General features: G+C 39.5%; 1 protein-coding gene across 1 annotated transcript; it reads right to left on the reverse strand.

The window, feature by feature from the left end:
* Positions 1-5,559: 5,559 nt before the first annotated feature.
* ctsh (cathepsin H) lies at positions 5,560-19,691 on the reverse strand. The gene is made up of 12 exons (XM_088333295.1): positions 19,606-19,691; positions 19,321-19,352; positions 15,760-15,865; positions 15,619-15,689; positions 15,447-15,551; positions 13,555-13,641; positions 12,921-12,976; positions 10,789-10,870; positions 10,650-10,718; positions 9,272-9,378; positions 6,267-6,395; positions 5,560-6,185 (listed from the first exon to the last, which is right to left on the reverse strand). Exons 1-12 carry the CDS (start codon positions 19,676-19,678, stop codon positions 6,110-6,112), a joined length of 993 nt encoding a protein of 330 aa, XP_088189421.1. The 5' UTR covers positions 19,679-19,691; the 3' UTR covers positions 5,560-6,109.
* Between the last annotated feature and the right edge of the window lie 222 nt (positions 19,692-19,913).

Consider the following 19,913-nt stretch of genomic DNA (forward strand, 5'->3'; position numbering starts at 1 on the left):
ACTACATTTTTTCACACTTTGGGTTTAGTTTTTCTCCAATGTGTCGTCGAACATAATGCTACTCATCATAAATAAAATTTGCTCTCATCACTTAAGCTAACTCTGGAGCAGTTCTCCGCTGTCCACACAACCCTAAAACAACATGCCAGGGGGAAACAGATATGTAACATAAAAATACCAAAAAGTTTACAGATATTGTTAGTTTTAGTAGCTTTCTGGTTGTAGGAAAGCTTAATGGACATAATGTATAGTTTTACTTTACATTGAAAGGCAACAAAAGAGATTTGTCTACTCATAAATTTGCACTCATGAACAGTGTTCTCGTTTGCCCGCGTCCCTGCGTCCTAGACGCATCATTTTTGCTGTGCATTGTGCTGACGCATTATGTCAAATCAACGTGCGTCCCCTGGACGCAACTTTTTTGACACCAAATTGTCATTATTCCCCGATTCCTTTTTTTTTTTAACAAAGATTTACCGCACTCCAAACTTTTCGTCAGGCATTGTTGTTTTGGCACTTCCATCCTATTGACAACAGAGTTGAGTTGGGTGCAGTGCATGGGTCCAGTATAAAAAAGGCACAGTTTTATCTACAGTTTACAGTCAACGTGTCACACCAACAGAGCCCGTTTTGGATGTATGTCGCTAAGGAATCCTTTATTTTAAACAATCTTTGTTCATTGTTGAGAAACCTTGTGATTAAAAACCCACAAAAAAGGATAGAGCCAGAAACCTCAGCCAAGCACACAGAGCAATTTGATTGGGTGAGTGGTAGGGGTGGGTGAATCTTTGCACACATTGCAATCTGCACTGAAGTAAATACTGTAAGTCAGTTTCCTGGTTTGCAGTAATTTGTGATATTTTTCTAAATATCTTTGCTTGCACCTTGTTTATTAAAGCATTATTTATAAAAAAAAATGAAGGTCAAAATGAGCCTTAACAATTTTAAGTAATTGCAGGAGGGAGACAATTTTAAAGTAGTATATTTCTTGATCTGGGACACAGGCTATAGCATTATTCTCATTTCATGAATTTTATCAGATCATCTAACGTCACACAGTAAAAAAAATGCACTAAAAATAAGTTTTCGTCTGGAAAGATGGTTTGGCGTTTTTTAAAATTTTATCTTAAAATATACCATATGGCTCTCTGGGAAAAAAAAAAGCTTTTATTGCTCTCTAGGGCAAAAAGTTTCCTGACCCCTGGGCCAGGTGCATCCACTGTGTGATTATATACTCTCTTAAGGGAAGATAAATATGAAACTCTTGGATTAAATTTACAACATAAGGTAGGAAGGTACAAAAAAATGGACCCCAGGGCACGTGTTTGAGACCCATCTTTGTAAAATAAAAACAAAGATAATTTGTGTATGTAAACAAGTTTATTTTATTTACCAAATAAACAGCAAAAACAAGATTTTCATCATCTTTCTTATTTTTTTTCCCCTTACCTGCAGTAAATTCAGAGCTGCTTATTATATGTACACAATTTGAAATGATCAAAAAATGTGAAAACACAGGGCAACAGATAAGTTTACTAGTATGGAAACGTGATAAATACATTTATTTCCACCCAAGAAACTGTACTTATCGTTTTTGGTTAAGGATACTGAATAAATGAATAAATACAATAATAAATAAATTAATTAATTAATGATCAAATGAACAAATAAATAAATAATATAACGCTGTCGCTGATATGGTAAAAATATTTTATAAAATAGAATAGTCTTTGTTGTCATTTTTTTGAAACCAAATAAGATGTGGATGTGGATAAACATGTACTAAGACTTTAAGGATTAAAATAAAATGGAACGAAAGAAAATTAGAATAAATAATTAATATTTATAAGGAGATGGTTGTAGACTGGACTAAATTGAATGTACATTAGTAAAAGGTGAAATGGCATTAGCAGAAATAGTGTAAAAAATGAAGCATAAAGAAATCAAATATAAATGTAATTTTTTTTCTACACATTTTTTGTTTAGTTTTGGGTGCTTGTTTAGGGTGGTGATAGCATAGGGGAAGAACCTGTTTCTGAGCCTGCTAGTTGTTTTAAGGCATCTCTAGTGTCTGCCAGGAGGTAGCAGGTCAAAGAGATAGTGTGAGAGGAGTCCTCGATATGAAATAAGTGAAAACCAATTAATTTAGAGCATATACTGTATAAGTTGACATGTTTGTAATGCAAATGTAATGTTTGAGACTTGAATATTAAATGAATTTAGTTACTTTACACAAAGGAGTGGTTACATTTATTTGACATGTTAAATACATATACAAATAAACATGACTTGACTTAATAATGTTGTTGGCTCTGCTGTGAAAGCACGAGACCGCAATGTCTTTATTTCTGAGCAGAAAGGAGAAAATACGTTTTTGTGCTGTGTTGATGACCTTCTATACTCTTCTTCTGGCTGCTGCTGTGCTCCCAGCCTATCACACTGTGATGCGTATGGCAGTAAGATCATGACTAAAAATCAGAGATCTCAAATTATAAATACGGTTATACAAATATTTCACTCATATAGTGTGCAATAAAATAACCATTTGTTCATAACCAAATTCAAACAGTATTGCTTTCAAATCATTTATAACATAAAAAGATCGTATATACTTTTCGAACCACAGGTGTCACGTTTTCAAACATTTCAGTTGACCTTTACATTCTTAGCGACAAATAATAATAAACCATAAATAATAAAACGGGCAGCACAGCGGCGCAGTGGTTAGCGCGTGTGCGGCACAGTTCTAAGGTCTTGGAAACCTCCTGTGTGGATTCAAATCCAGCTACCAGACTTCCTGTGCAGAGTTTGTATGTTCTCCCCGTGCTTGCGTGGTTTCCTCTGGGCACTCCGGTTTCCTCCCACATTCCAAAGACATGCATTTCAGGTGGATTAGCCGGTCCAAATTGTCTCTAGGCAGGGTTGGGTAGGGTTACTTTAACTGGATTACTTTTGGATTATTCCAATACCAAATATGCTTATAAAAGACAAAAGAAACTAAATATGAATAAAATTATTAAATTTTGTGCAGGCTTGGAATACATGGAACGGCAAAAATGATGTTGGCAAGCTGTTTGGATTTATTTTTATTTTGTTTCTGTCGCATTTTATGTTAGTTTTGCCGGAGATCAAATAGATCAAAGCCGGGGGAGAAAGCTTACCACGTGTTGTGAGTCATAATTTTATTCATATTTCTTTTGTCTTTTATTGGCATATTTGGTATTGGAGTAATCCAAAAGTAATTGAAAGTAATCCAGTTAAAGTAACCCTACCCAACCCTGTCCCTAAGTGTGAATGAGCGAGCGAGTTGTCTGTCCCTGTGTACCCTGCGATTGCCTGGCAACTGGTTCAGGGTGTCTCCTGCCCACTGCCAGCGATGATTGCTGGGATGGGCTCCAGCACCCCCGTGACCCTACTGAGGATAAGCGGTGCAGCTAATGAGATGAGATAATGAGAAATAATAAAACAATTTCAAGATTCATTCAGTTCGAATCTAAGGTTAGACCTGTACAAATGTATGGACCAGGCCTGCGAGCCGTATATGGCTCTTTTCTCAGGGATATATGGCTCGGAGTTAAAATCATGATCATGCAAATTTTATCTACTACGTAACGTTTTAAATTCGACAAACGCAGAGTGAAGTCTAGTGCGTGCATAGCTAATGTAGGGAAAATGCTGAGAATGGCTCGGTCTAGTATATAAAGAGCATACTTCCAATACAGTTTACAGTCAAGGTGTCACACCAACAGACCTCGTTTTGGCTGTACGTCGCCAAGGAATCCTTTATATGGTAGCTCATCAAACAATTTAGGTTTACTGTTGCAACTTTATGATAAAAATTCACAGAAAAACTGTACTAAACCATTATTCAGGAAAATAAATAAAATGAGCCTCAACAATCTTATGTAATTGCGGAGGTAGACACGTTTAAAGTGATATATTTGTTGATATGGGACACGCTCTCGCGTTATTCGTATTTCAGAAATTTATCAAATCACCTAACGCAGGGGTCTCCAACTTTTTATTTAACTTCACGGACACTTTTTCTTACTGATAAGAGCAAGGGGCACCCAGTGTGATATGCATTTCTAAAATAACAACTTATCATGTTATTACTAGTTAGTTACTACGTTATTACCAGGTTAAAAAAATAGAAGTAGGGTTAGACTCAGTCCACCACTAAAAAAAAAAATTAACTAGAAAACCAAAATGACCTAATACTAGTGAACTATTTTAGGAACAGTTCCGTGGGCAACGCAGCTGTCCTTTGGGGCACCCTCATTCCAAGGGCACCACTTTGGAGACCCCTGATCCAATGTCACACAGCAAAATAAAATGCGCTGATAAATTAGCTTTTGTCTGGCAGTTCTGCTGAAATTTGTCTTAAAATACATGGTATGGCTCTCTTAAAAAAAAATCATAATACTTTGCTATTATGGCTCTTTGGGTCAAAAAGTTTACCGGCCCCCGGTATGGACAAATAACTAGCGAATAGACTGTAGTGCAGGTCTTTATCTAGGAAAATTCTATATGAAAATGTAAATTTATGTTAAAATTTACATACCCTCAAAGTGTCGTGATTGCCCAAGTGAAGTTACCTGGGGCAATCAGTTTGGCGCGCTGGAGCTCACTTCCTGATTGGCTGACATTCTCCACTCAAGCGGTCTGTGTCCAGAGATGGTCGTCCGAGTGTACTCTTTGTATCCCTGAGTGTTTCTCTAGACTACAAGGTACCCATGACTCCTCTTGCCTCCTTCCGTTTTTGACCTGTTTCTGTTCCACGTTTTGCGACCTACTCTCCCGCCCCGGCCATCGACTTACCCGCTAAGCTGCACCTTCCTTCTACCCGGAGCTGCCATTCTGCCCGAAGAGGCTGACGACCAACAAGCGCCGACGTCCCAAGCCAGCTCCAACAACCCTTCAAATGAAAACTCTTCTGAAACTAACACTATTGGATCCGAGAGTCCGTTCTGGTTCATGACACAAAGGAATATTGTGTATCATTTAGCGCCTCCTAGTGGTAAAAAACGTAACTTCATTCACTAAAGCAATATTGATCTGAATAATAAGATGGTGAAAATGGTACAGTTTGGTCACTTTGTGTCTCCTTAGTTTTAATTCTTCTTTATGCTTTTTAGCACTCGTTTTGGTTGCACTACTCAATACAGCGACATCTAGTCAAGTCATCGTTATTTGTATAGACCTTAATTTCAAGAAGTCTCAAAGGGCTGTACAGACAACATGCATACATTATTAACATGAAGGATTGGTACTAACATAATGTCCGGTTGACAGCTTACTGAGGTCAACTTCATTGATAAGCCATAGAATAGAAGTGTGTTTTAAGCCTAGATTTAAACAGTTCCACTAAGGTTGCAGATCAAATCTCAGAGGGCAGAAGATTACACAGCACCAGGACCCCAATGGAGAATTCACTTGAATCTGTAGATCTCGTGGTTAACATAATATACAGTAAGTGTCCCTTTTAACATTTGTTCTGCTGTACATATTTTGTCACGTTGTGTTTGGTTGGTGAAGTCATAAAATACAGATGCAGGATTATAGGGGTTAAAATATTTATTTTCCTAAACAACAACACAATGATGTACAAAAAGTATTTGACGAAAGTTAAAGTCTAATAAAACTGTTATTTAATTGTATCCACTTGTTTTGTTTTTTATCTGTAGCGACTACATTTTGATTGATTTAGTGATAACTCAAAGTTGAGCGTTAGATTACTTTGTAATAGTTTTAGAGTGGTTGTGGACATCTTAATACAAACTGACTTCACAGTACTACAAAGACAGCATTCCATAATGTATGGAAACAAAAATATGTGAAATAGTGGGTTGAAAAATTACTGAAAAAAAGTAGTAGAAAACACCCATGAAGGCGCCATCGATGTAGAAACCCACATCACATGGTCAATCGAGAGCAACATTCCTTGTGCTTTCCAGATGAAAACTTTCATACGAATGGAGTTAGTCATAGTGTTACTGCTTAATGCATTGCGATGCATGTCCAAGATCTTGTGATTGTTTTCTTTCTATGATAACACAATGTATTCTTGTGGCCTGTTTGTAAAAACCAAGGTCCTGCATGTTCATTCTCAGACCAAAGGAAGAGGGTAGGAAGCACATGCTGCGAGTCCGCACATGTTTGTTCCTCGCTCGATAAGGAAATATCTGAGAGGGGGGAAAAATGATAGTCATTTACAAGATAACAACCCAAACATGAATAGATATTAGATCTTGTGTAATACATACCCTCCAGTTCCCCAGGACACGCCCCATGAATTCTTCACGATCCAATACGGTGTGGCGTTGTCGTCAACACCGTAGCCCACAGCAAGTACTGCGTGATTGACGGAGTCGGCCATCTTGCTACACAGAGTGCTTCAAAGACAACAGACACTTCAATATGACAGGGGTCTCCAACTTGGTGCCCGTGGGCACCAGAATGCCCACTGAAGACAGTTAAGGTGCCCGCTCACTCGTGTTGGGTTTGAAAAATGTTAGGTGAAGTGCTTGTAAATGCTTAGGTGTTTGGCCATGGTCAGGTGCTAGGGTTTGGGCTACAAATAAGGGTTTTAAACCTGTTTTATAGTTCCAAAATAGGATTGGGGCTAGGATGAGAAACTAAGGTTTAGGCTTTATTAGGATATCAAACTGAATTTAGGGATCTGAAATAGGGTAGGGGTTAGGGTTACAGCCAGAGTTATGTCTAAGTTTAGGGTACGGAACTAGGGTTTGAGGTCCATATTATGGTTCTAAACTGAATATAGGGTTCCGGTATAAGATTATGAGCTAGGGTTATTGTTTGAAACCGGGTTAGGGCTGTATCTAGTTAGGTGTAGGTCTATGGTTAGGGATGAGGGTTTGGTCTGCAGGTTAGGGTTTTAAATAGATTTTAGGTTAAAAAAAAAGCTTGGGTTTTATAGTTTGTGTATTAAACTAAGGTCTAGTCACCCAATGTTTTTATTGGTTGAGAGACTGTATTTTACCCTACATCCAATAATTAACCCAGTGACAACATAGTAATAAGATAAGTCGTTATTATTTAGAAATGCTTATCTAACGGGGTGCCCTTTGTGCAAATAAGTAACCCCAAAAAATAGCTATCCGCTTGAAAAAGGTTGGATACCCCCGGTATTGAGTAATTCCTTGCTGTGTTAAGGTTTACTTTTTGCGGTTTGGATATCTTGCAGATTTGAATAGGAATGTCTTTATTGTCATCGATATCAACATATTTAGCATTGTGTTCTGCAGCAAATAGCACACAGCAAATGCTATCACATGTGCAGGTTGGGCATAACTGTCTGGGTGTGTGACTGTGATAGCCCTGTGTATGCTGATCACCACTGGGTGCTTCGTGGATTCTTATCGGGTCCCGGAAGTGACTGAAGCGGCATAGTGAGAGATAGCAATAAGGAAACTGCAGGTCTGGCCTACTGCTATGACTCGGCTGCGTAAGAACTCTCTTAAGCCATCCCTACTGAACCTGTGTCACGCATGAAAATGTCTCACCTTTAAAAGGTATTCAAAAATGGTAACATATGTTAATTGTAAGGGCAGCACGGCGGCGCAGTAGTTAGCGCGTGTGCGGCACAGTTCTATGGTCTTGGGAACCTCCAGTGTGGGTTCAAATCCAGCTACCGGACTTACTGTGCGGAGTTTGTATGTTCTCCCCGTGCTTGCGTGGGTTTCCTCCGGGCACTCCGGTTTCCTCCCACATTCCAAAAACATGCATTTCAGGTGGATTGGCCGGTCCAAATTGTCCCGAGGTGTGAATGAGCGAGCGAGTTGTCTGTCCCTGTGTGCCCTGCGATTGGCTGGCAACCCCTGCCCACTGCCCGATGATTGCTGGGATGGGCTCCAGCACCCCCGCGACCCTACTGAGGATAAGCGGTGCAGCTGATGAGATGAGATGTTAATTGTATAGATCTGAGGGGAAAATGTTTTGAAATAGGGTGGAGGTTATAGTGAGATTTCCAGGAGTCAATCGGGAATTTGAGGAGGTATGTTAGAATTAAAATTAGATTAGCGAGAAGGAGTACTGTATCTATTGGTGAGTAATCTGCATTCGATTTGATCCCTTTATCAAACTATTCACGGTATCAGAGACAAATGTTAGAGAAAAGAGAAAAAAGAAAGTCGTCCTGAAATATTGTATATGAATAAACGGAAGAAAGCACAACATCAATTCCAAGGGTGGCAACCAAATCATTATCGAACATGCCATCAAATCGGGTTCCATTCTGCTGAGTTTTCGAAAATTGCTGAATTATTTTTTTCACATTTGAATGAATTGGCTACTGTCATATTGGAAGGGTGCACGGCCCACACACATCAGATGTTTTCCAACAACTACTATACTGTATATGAGATTTACGTTTTAAAAAAAGGATGGTTAGCTAAATAATGCCAACATTTTGTGGATTTATTTGTTTGGTTGCACAATACAGAACTGTATATAATTACACTTTTTATTGGAAGTACAATGTTGGCAAAATGATTGACTTAATACTTTTGCGAATTATTTTACTCTAACAAAGGGCGAACAAATACCCCCCAAAAATATGTTTTTCCACTTAAGGTCCACGTTATGCACAATTACGGTATAAATACAGTATTTCCCCCACAACCTTTTCACCTTTTTAAGCCCTGACCCATTTTCATGCCCGCTGTATCTCACCCATGCCCGAACTGTTACCCATGAAACGGATGAACTTGAGCTTAAGGGAAACCACTACATTCATAACTTTTGTATTTTAATCACAGAGACCTGGCGCAACCCGTGGTTCCTTTATGCTAGCGTGCAACTAGCTAGCCGGTCACCACATTGCTTTCTTACACTGAAAGGAGAATCCTTCAATTTTGTCGAACAATTGTATAATGACAATAAAGACCATTCATTCAACTGCAACTCTGTATTCTGTCTTTATTTGTGGGATTATAGTTGTTATTTTGTTACAGTTGTGTATATATGATATGTTACTTCCAGCTAATAAATAAAGAAATGTTTCTACTTTACAGGTTTTGACTATTGTGGGAGTTTTTTGGAACGCAAACCCCTGCAAAAACAAGGTATTACTGTCGTGACATTAAGCAGCACAGCACAAATAATGCATGGGAACATTACTAGAACAATTTACTTCAAGAACAGCTCTAGCGGCAAGTAACATCTGTTTTGTCATTACTTTAAAACTGTATTCTGTTATGTCGAAAACTCTGAGATACTGATAACATTCATACAGTGTGAGGCTCCGTACCTAGTGTAAACACCGTCTTTATAATGCATGAAGTCATCGGTCACGTCGAATCCAAACGTCACAGGATTAAGCCGGGCTACGGCGTCCACCATTGCCTGCTCGTCAAACTGCACAAAGTCATTGTGATTAAAAACAATATCAATGAATATGACTTGACTCGACATATTACATGTAACTGTTCCAAGCTTGTGATTACAACTATTCAAGAGATACATTGTTCCTTTTCAAATTAACTGCATTAAAGAAACGCGAATTATGGTCTATTGCCTTGCAATGTTCAAATTTCTGTATTTTCACAACCATATGGGGCACCTAATGGATGTAAACCAACTCAGTGGTTTTAGTGTTGGTTGCCCACCCTGAGACTGGGAGGTCACAGATTTGAGCCATGGTTGAGTCATTGACTTACTATGTTTTAGGGTGAAATCCGATGTTTTTATGAGATTGTTCACATTTCCAACCAATTGTGTGAATGCTGCAACCCACTTGTGCAAAAAAGGTAAAAATGTGAGTTTTGCGCCATCTCTTTTAAAATGTTTGTCTTATCTGTGTGTTTTATTTGTATTCTATACTTAGATAAACCACAACAAAACTCAGTTATGGTCCCGTACTATTTTTAAATACGCACACTTGTATGCTTGTCTGTCGTGTAAAGCGGCTGGAGCAGAGGAAACCCGCGCCCTATCCAGCGGTGTGCCCTGTGTCATGTTAAACACAGAAACAGAACTAGCTGCGGAGACGGCGCCTTTTAACACTGCGCGCCCTATGGTCATGAAAATACGGTATACAGTGGTACCTCTTCTTAAGAGTCTTCATTCCCCGGATAATGCTCAGAACTCAAATTGCTTGTATAATGAACCAAATTTTTCAGTTATGAAATAAGAAAAAACATATTGGTCTGCTCCTGTCTTCCCAGAAGCATCCCGATAAAAAGCTATAAAACACATATTCCTAATCACAAAAAAAACGTTCGAACAGTAATTCAACTTAAAATACAATTATAAGAAAATAAGTCTCTTTCAATAATTTCCATTGCCAACCCCTGGTCAAAACACCACATATTTAACCATATTCACATATACAGTATAAAATATGTTTTAAGCAGCAGAATCCACTGGTTTTAAACATCCTAGCTGGCGGCCATTTTGACATTTGCTGTCAAAGCAACAACAATAATGGCTGCCTCCACAAAGGACTGATATGGAGAAAGTGCCTCCCAAAAGTATTCAAAATGTTGAATTTATTCTATAAGGGGCCTCCACTCAACATACATATTTAGTTAGTACTTAGTTTGACTTCCACTTTAAGGGGTATGGCCTAGTGAGGAAGTGGAGTCACTTAGCCTGCCATGCAACTTACGCCTTGTTTGAAAACTTACACTTGTGATGTTGACAACCTCGTGAACGAAAACGGAAGCGAGTGCAGGTTGGAAGTGGCAGGTGTCGTCCTGTGGTACATTAATGCAAAGGTCAATGATTTACGATGATTTTGCATCATTAAAAAGATGAGAATCATACATAGCCTTTGTAGGGATAGTCTTCCTCTGTCATTATACCCTTGCTGTACTTAATGTACTCAAACGCTTGACTGGGAAGCCCACTGAAACAAGAGGAATGTTCTGAACATAAACATGATAATTGATAACTATGTTATGTTTTGTTTGTGATAGACCCATGTTAAGTGCAGATAGGAAAAAAGTGTGGGGAAATGTCAATGACGCGACAATGAATGTAGTCCAAACCATCATATATGAAGGGCTGGGACAAGTAGGGACAGGTGCGTGGAGATCCAACACACCTGTGCCTCTTTCCAAACCTGATTAGGGCCCTCTGGGGTGTAGGGTATTCAACATTTGGTCAGAATTTCGTTTCGCAATGTCAGAAAATGATCAAACAATGTCAAGACATATGAAGTGAACACTGTATTTTAAGTCAATCACATATACCTGTATATGTTATCTGACTGATACTGGTGAAATGTGAGGTTGGGGAGGGGACGTTAGTTTGCATTTGCGCATCAAAGGTTGGCGTGACCACTCCACCACAGGGGGTCCGCCCCTCCCAGGAGACCGGAACCGAGAGCTGGTACATGTCTCACCTCGCAAGGTCAGTTATATTTTGGCCAGCCACAAGGCAGGAGGGATGTTCTAGTAGGAGGAACGGAACCAAGGCCCAGGCTGGTCTCAGCTCAATGGGCAGCCAGAAAGCCTAGCCAAGTCAGCAGCCAGGCTTGTTCAAGCTAGAGGCCAAACCGGTCAGATAAAGCCAGCATCCTCAGAGAAACCTCGAGACACCAGCAGTCATCCTCTCCTTCAGCACTCTGCATCCTGTGGTCTTCGTCCCAACCGGCTCTCGAGTCTACCAGGATTCTTCATCGCTCTAAAGCCAAGGACATAAAGATTGGGCCATCATCTTCATCGACGCAGAACTTCGCAGAACATCTCGTTGCAAGGTATTGATATTAGTGTGACGTAAAAGGGGGAACAAAATAAATGACGTAATAATCAAGCCAATGTTGTTTTCTATCCAAATGGTGCCAGTTTAAGTTCTCAACTTCTAGTTTTGTTATATTTTCTTATGATTGTTTTGTGTTCTATTCAAGCTTCTTCATTCGATGATTAGCAAAAGAAAAGTCCATAAATCCAAAAGTGTGTGTATCTTGATTAAAGTATATTAAACTACCAAAACGGGAAAAATAATTCACCTAAAGTGTGTGTAGCCACCCTTTCGGATAACTAAACAAGTTTTCCAAACATAATGATTTAAGAATGTATGAGGTGCTCCAAAAAGCCGTGACGAGTTTTGAAAAAAATAAACTCGGCTCTTTAACTCAATTGGTCAAAAAATTGTTTGTGAGAATAATTTATTTACCACCCATATTCGCTACAAGGGGAAGGTAGTGCACCAGATTGTGGCATTATCCCCTCGAAGAGACCTTCACTGGAACAGCGGACGGCTGAAGGTCCTTGTCCGTCCCAGCCGAAACAGGGCCAGAATTAACCAAGGACTCCTCTTCTTGCCGCCGGGACAGTGACCTTCTTGCCATTGGGACTTGGGCAGTTGAGGGTCCTTGTCTTTTCCTGCTTCAGCACGGACCAGAAACCTCAGAGTGAAATTCACCGTGCCGCCATGACAGCAACCTTCTTGCCTCCAGGAGAGGGACCAGAAGCCTCCGGGTGAACTTCACCGTACCGCCGGGACAGCAACTTTCCTGCCGCCAAGACAGGGACCAGAAGCGACCGAGGGCCTTCTCATCGCTGCCGGGGCAAGAAACAGAAACAGCTAAGGAGACCCCCTTCCGCCGGGGCAGAAAATCGGAGCGGCAGCCAGTCCTTCGATGCCCACCCACTACAAAAGGGACAGAGGATGTGGATGCTTCGTGCTGGGTCCCTTGGTGGTCAGGTCATTTTGTCATGTTTGGGGCGTGATGTAAGGTAAACAAAAACTAGAAAATTCTCCAAACCATAAAGTAAAAACAAACATGACATGGTAACAGCAGTTACGACAAGAGTGGTGTGGAATGGCAATGACCTGACTAAGACACAACTGTGTCTGGTTCCAAACCTGATTGGGGCCCTCTGGGGGTAGTTAGCGCACCAGATCGTGACGATATAGTAAAATAAAATGGGAAATAACTGAAAAATAACTACCCCATGCATCCTTGATTGTTGTAGCTTGATGCACAGTCAATCAGCTGCTGCTCCGACTGAAACAAACACAGCCTTTGAGAAAAACATGCTACCAGTTTGACATTCATGCCAAAAATAAGTGTTATCATGTTATTACTGTACTACATTTTAATGCTAAGGACTGTAGAAAAATAGGCTCAAATAGGTATCCTTTTATTTACAATTAAATTAAAGTGACAGTGTGTATTATTTAGGTCCTCCTAGTGGTAACAAAAAACTTTAATCAAAAACAAAAAACAAAAAAACATTGATGTGAATACTAGGCAAAAATACATGAACAATCATCCCAATGTTAGGTTTTAATAAAAATGATCATTGATCGAGAAATTAGTATTTCTTTTACACCGTGGAATCCCCATTAGTTGGCGCCATATTTGTCTGTTGTCCTGCTGCCACTCTGTGCCATGTATCACCTGCCCTCGCTCGTATCAGACAACACAGTGCCATCTAGTGGTCAAATATTACACATTGGGGCTTTAAAAGTAAAAGCATGGATGGAAAAATGACCACCGAGTAAGTTCCAAACATTGTCCAAACTGATAAGTAATATAAAAAAATATATATATTTTTAAATGTTCTCATTTTCAATATTTACCAGAGATAACAGTTTTCCGGTGGCAATGGCGTACACTGACTCCAAACAACCTGTTGCAGAGAATGTCCAACAGCTTCCGCAGTGACCCTAAAATAAGGGAAAATTACATTTGTATGATAAGCTCATGCAAAATATAATAATAATAATAATAATAATTTCCTTGTATTGTCATTCTGTGTAACAATGTACACAGAACGAAATGTTGATTGCACCTGACCCGTTGTAGCGAGCCGATGCAGCCGCAGCCAACAGAGGGCGCCGCCGACCACTTTTTAAGTCTTAGGAATGACTCGGCCGGGGCGCGAACCACCGACCTCCCAGTCTCAAAGCGGGCGCCTTACCATCTAGGCTACTATTTCAGTGTTGTTCTAGTAATCACTTGTGTAACGGTTAACGGGGAACAGAAGACCCCCATGACATAAGTAAAATTTGCAGAGTCACGGCAAAAAAAGACCCACCGGGCTCAACAAAAGTGCACGCTGCCGGTCCCTGCTCGCAGCAACATGCGATTCTGGATAATGGATTGCAGCTGCATGGGTGCAGTTAACTTATTGATGGACAAAACAGCATAAAAACCAGCTCATAGCAATTTGCGAACGGGGATAAAGAATTTCAAAATATTTTTAAAAATTTAAAGGCGTAAAGGATTATTGTTTTATTTTTGGGTTAAACCCAGCACATTTCTACAGTATAAGGTCAACAAACCAAAATTCTCCATTAGTCTCATCCAGTGTTGGGCATGTCACCTTAAAAAAAATAATTAGTTATAGGAACTCATTACTTTTTCCAAAAAGTAACTGAATTGCTTTATAGTGAAATTTACTAACACATTAACTTTTTCCGTTACCTGAAAAAGAAGTGGTTGTATGTCAAAGAGTTTGACATTTTCTGAGCAAATATGAAACACTGCGGTGAGGTATTTGACCAGAGTTTACTTATTGATGGGATTTGATGGGATTTCTGACTATTTTTAGAGAACTGGATTCTTAGGCCCGGCCCACTACAAAGAATAGCTTTTTTCCGATTGGTTTTGTAATCCCTAGATTAACCATTTATTATGTAGTATTAAGTACGGAATTACTTGAAAAGGTGGTGAAATAAAGGAAAACAAGAAAAAAATGGGGAAAAAAAGAAACAAAAGAAAAATACAATAACAAAAGGAAAAAGAGCGAAAGAGAAAAGAAATAATGAACTTTTACATTTTTATACAAATATATAAACACTGAAAAACACAGGAAATAAAATTGATATATTTAAAAAATTACTAAAAATGATCTAATACAAAACAATTTTAACCTTTTTATGCCCAACAAATTTAAAGTCAACAACACAAAATCCCCCCAAAATGTATATTGACCAATCACAAGGACAAAAAAGTATTCTCAAAGCGAACCAGCTGTTTATTGTTAGGGAGCACGATTCCCTTCTTCCACTTCCAGGAGTTAGCTCAAAGAGACGTTTCGTTCGGATAAAAACACGAGGAAGTGTACTCACCTCTCATTTTCCTTTTCTTTTGCCGCATTAGTAAATACTATAATTGTAATTGCTATCTAACTAAATGGTCGTCGCTATTTTGAAAGGTGACATGATCCGAAAAGACGTGACGTAAACAATTTGGGGGAGAGGGGAAAACCTCGCCGGTGAAAATGGCATCAGGTGTGCCAAAGTAACGCACCGCTTTTGACCGTCAGTAACGGTAACGGCAGAAAAAAATTATTTAGATGACCTCGTTACTGAAAAAAGAAAGCGTTATTTATAACGACATTATTCCTAACACTGGTCTCATCAGACCACAACCAAAATCCTTCATGATGGGGATTATTTTTTTCGATTGTTACTTTGACTTGAAGTTAACTAACAGGTTGGAAAAATACACTTTTCTGCTTTCGTACCTGATTTTTTACAGGTGTGACAAAGTTTCCTTTTAACCTCCAATCGAGTGATTTAGGATATGGGCCACTCCTGCTGACATGGTTGCCCTTCGTGGCCGAACAATTCTGCAGAACACAACCATTTCAGAATTGTCTATGACTTGAATTCCTTCTAAGCTTGAAGTGAACCTACTTGCTGTTTATGCAAAAGGAAGTATTTCCTGAATTCTTCAAATGTCATGTCGGAGAACTGGTTCAGGCCCACTAGAAACATCATCACCATCAAAACGCTGCATGGAATTGTTTCGAACCGTCTACTTTTAAAAAGCATTACTTGTGAAAGAGTGTTTTTTGGAATTGTGCCAATCGACTTTCTTTTTGTTCTCTGAGAAGATGCGGAGGCGATGGCCGTATTCCTCTGTGCTGTACACTTTGTTGTGCTGCAAAAAGGAAAGTAAACCTTCATAAAATGGGGTCTTGCTTTCTGAAAAAGGGATGAATAATTGAAGACATGTCCCTGAAATAACCTTTTAGCGCTTTTTCTATCGATCATTTCAACTCATTATGACAGACATTTGTCATTCCACTTCAAAGTTACCACATGGTTTGGCATCATTCCATATGTTTTGCTTTTTTTAAAACTCATTTTTGTTTTACAGATGCTGCCCTACTAACAAACGAGATGGTTCATAAGTTGAATGTGTTCGTAAGTTGCTTCAGTGCTAAATTTATCAGGAGACCAGAACAGACCAGGAAACCCCAGAGCATTAGTTTCAGTTCGTTATTTAAGGAAGCGTTCAGGCCTTGCGGGAGACGTGATGGCCTTCAGACGTCAGCAGCGGAGCCGGAGAGATAGCTTCGGATCAAGTGGCCAATTGGAGTGCGGAAGTCAGGCAGGTCGAGTTTACCGGGGCTGGAGAGGAGATCGAAGCGTGGGACGGAAAACAGGTCGGATTGGAGGCAGGCAGAAACAGGTAAGCAGAGTACTTTGACGAAAGGGAAATCAGGAGAGTCACACAGAATTACAACAGTACACTCTGACGAGGAGGTCTGGGCGTAGGGTGCTTAAGAGCGAAGTGCCAGCCAATCAGAAGGCACCCACATGATTGCTCCACGTGATCAGAGTTAGTAATCGTGACAAGATTTTGTATGTTTAAGGTTTATATAAGTATGTTTAAGGCTTGTTTATGTAACCTGTATTGTTTTGTACTAGAAAATAAACATTTCATAAAATAATATGCTCTATAAAGATAAATAAAGTTAAGTTTAACATACTTTTGAAAAATGACCTTCAAGAGGTCCTCCTCTGTGGTAGAGAGTGGCCCAAAAAAAAGCGATCCAACCATTTTCTCAACCACATCAAGTTTTTTTATTCCACTTTCGTTTCAAGATAAAATGGCTTGCCTCAGGGGATGGTGCAATAATAGTCTGTGGTCTGTCCTTGTTATGAAGGGCTATTCAAATATACAAGACTTGACTTGACTCTTCTTTACACTTTACACCAACCATATTGAATGGATGCACGAGATTTTAAAGAATAAAAATGTCAAAGTTCTTAGTGCGCTGGACATAGAGTGAAGAATGTTTAACACGAACGAGGAAGAGGAAGCGGATTTTTTTTTCTTCCAGGTGGATGCTGGGTGTCCTCTTACAGCGCCACACACTGGTAAGTACTACAGTAATCTCCTGTACTCCGTAAAAGGTGCACATAATACAAAATCTAACTTACAGCAATGTCCGGATGTTTTTCGACATCCTGAAAAAAAATCATTGTTTTTCGTAAGTCGAATGGTCGTAAGTAGGAGAGCGTCTGTACATGTGCTCTTACTAGCTTCTCTATCATATTCCGTATTTTCCGGAGTATGAGGTGCCATTTCAATATTGCAAATTTGGGTTTTTTAGATGCGCCTTGAAGTTTAAATACATACAAATAGCATAGCATGCACTAGGCAGTGCTCAAGCTCTAGTTCCACTGCACTCCCATGACAGTGCCCGTTTAGAAAGTTGTTTTTAATCATTTTTGTTTTTTCAAATCATAATTAAACAATAACCTTAAGACAATAATAACGTACAGATTCTTTCAAAAAACGTTCACTGTCACGTTTGCGGAGATAGACCACAAATGCGGGGAAGCCCGGGGGAGTCAGGTGTGCTCAATAAAGGGTTGTATTTATTGACAAAAAACATGAACAACATAACAATCAAACCAGGTCTCTGAATAATTACCAAAGTGTCCAAACCAGAAACTAAATTTGACGTGCAAACAGATGACCGGAGGGAAGAGGCATGGAAATGACAACGACCCAACTCTGTCACCTTGTGCTGGTGGACCCAAACGCAGGGAAGCCAGAACATAGGCAGGTGTGGTCAAAACAGCGATCGTATTCAGCTTGTTTCTGCTAGGAGATATTGTAACTTTGCTTACCGTGTGACTGGGGAATTACTGACTATTTTGCCTGACTTTCATGCTGACGTTACAGTTTGCATTCCTTTATCCCTTCGCCACGGTTTAGAATAGAATAGAATAGAATAGAATATACCTTTATTGTCATTGTTACAAAATGGGTTAACATATTGTGACAACGAAATTGGGCATGACACTCCAGGTTTAGGTTGGCAATTGTGGCTTTTACTTTGACTATTTTGCTGCACTTCTTCCAATTGGTATAATATTGTTCGGATAGCTCACTGTTAGTGTCAGGGGCCTGTCAAAGACTCCCAGTTTTGTTTGGTCCAGGTTAACCCCGTTAGCGTTCGGCTAGACAGCTATGTCCATTGTTTTTTAATCCCGGCTTGGTTCATGTTTGTTCCTTCATTTGTTCTTAGTAATAAAATTATGACTCACAACACGTGGTAAGCTTTCTCCCCTTGCTTTGATCTCCGGCAAAACTAACATAAAATGCGACGGAAACAAAATGAAAATAAATCCAAACAGCTTGCCAACACCATTTTTGCAGTTCCATATATTCCGTTACTCCCCAAGCCTGCACAAATTTTAGTAATTGTATTCATATTTAGTTTCTTTCGTCTTTTATTAGCATATTTGGTATTGGAGTAATCCAAAAGTAATTGAAAGTAATCAAGTTAAAGTAACCCTACCCAACCCTGACTGTAATGCACTACTCTCCGGTCTCCCGAAGTCCAGAATCAAGAGTCTTCAACTGGTACAAAATGCTGCAGCGAGGCTTTTAACTAGGACAAAAAAGTCTGATCACATCACGCCGATTTTGGCTAACCTGCATTGGCTCCCTGCTAGCCTAAGATGTGATTCCAAGGTTCTCTTAATATTATACAAAATCATACATGGACTTGCTCCCTCATATCTCTCAGATCTGATTTTCCCCTATGTTCCGGTCCGAAGCCTTCGTTCTGAGAGCGCCAGTCTTCTGGTGATCCCAAGTGTTCCGCTGGTTCGAGAGCATTCTCCATCCGGGCACTGGTGCATTGGAATGCTTCACCCTGAGATCCGAACTGCAACCTCAGTGGAAATGTTTAAATCTAAGCTTAAAACACACTTCTACTCTATAGCATATGAATAACCCATACTTTACGTGTACAATATCTCTGTATTATTTGTGATTGCAACATCCTTTGCTGTCTGGTAATCCTGAAACGGGGATGCCACATGTGTGGTCCCTTCTCAAGGTTTCTTCATTTTCCGCATGTTGAGGTTTTTGAGTTTTTCCTTGTCCTCATGTTAGTTCCAGATCAGGAGATGATGTAATAATAGTCTGAAAAATAGTGCGTGTAATAACCTGTGGAGCCCTTTAAGACTCTTTGTGATTAAGGGCTATACAAATAAAAATGACTTGACTTGACTTTAACACTTTCTTTTTTATGCACTGCTAAGCATAATAATAAACTAAACTTTTCTTCCTCTTAGTGCCATACTTACATGCGACATCCACTGCTTGAAATGACACTCCTCTGATGGAACAAAGTTACGTGTAATTTCATTAGTTTCATTCATTAGTCTGACAATTCATCACAGTACGTTGCAACAAATGATATGAAAAGTCATAAACAAAATGTGAAACTTGCAATATTAAAATTATATTTGAATGTGTGCAACTCAACATTAGCTGTCACTAAATTCAAAGGTTTTAACAGTTGAACCTGTACACCCTATTTTATGAATCTATTCAAATAAACATAATTAAATATATTAAATAAACCTTACCTTCCAGTTGAGGTAGTGGTTGTAAAAAAGCAAACAGGGTGGTGAGTAACAAAGTTACCAACGTGAGCGACATGCTCGCCTTCACAGTCTCCACGGACCTTTGTGACCATCACATGACAAACCACTGGGAAAACCCTCCCATGGACCTGCCCCCCCCATCCCCCCACCCACCTACAGTATTATGTATACTTGTGTGAGAAACACAATAAAAATGGGATTCCAGTTTTTTTTTTAAGAATTGTTTCTTCGGCTCGGCTAACTTAAAGAAGCCAGTTATTTCTACTACCAAACGATTCCTCAGATTTCTT

The sequence above is a fragment of the Urocampus carinirostris genome, chromosome 4, assembly GCF_059441175.1.
Source record: "Urocampus carinirostris isolate Australia breed hairy pipefish chromosome 4, RoL_Ucar_1.0, whole genome shotgun sequence".
NCBI classification, from domain to species: Eukaryota; Metazoa; Chordata; class Actinopteri; order Syngnathiformes; family Syngnathidae; genus Urocampus; species Urocampus carinirostris.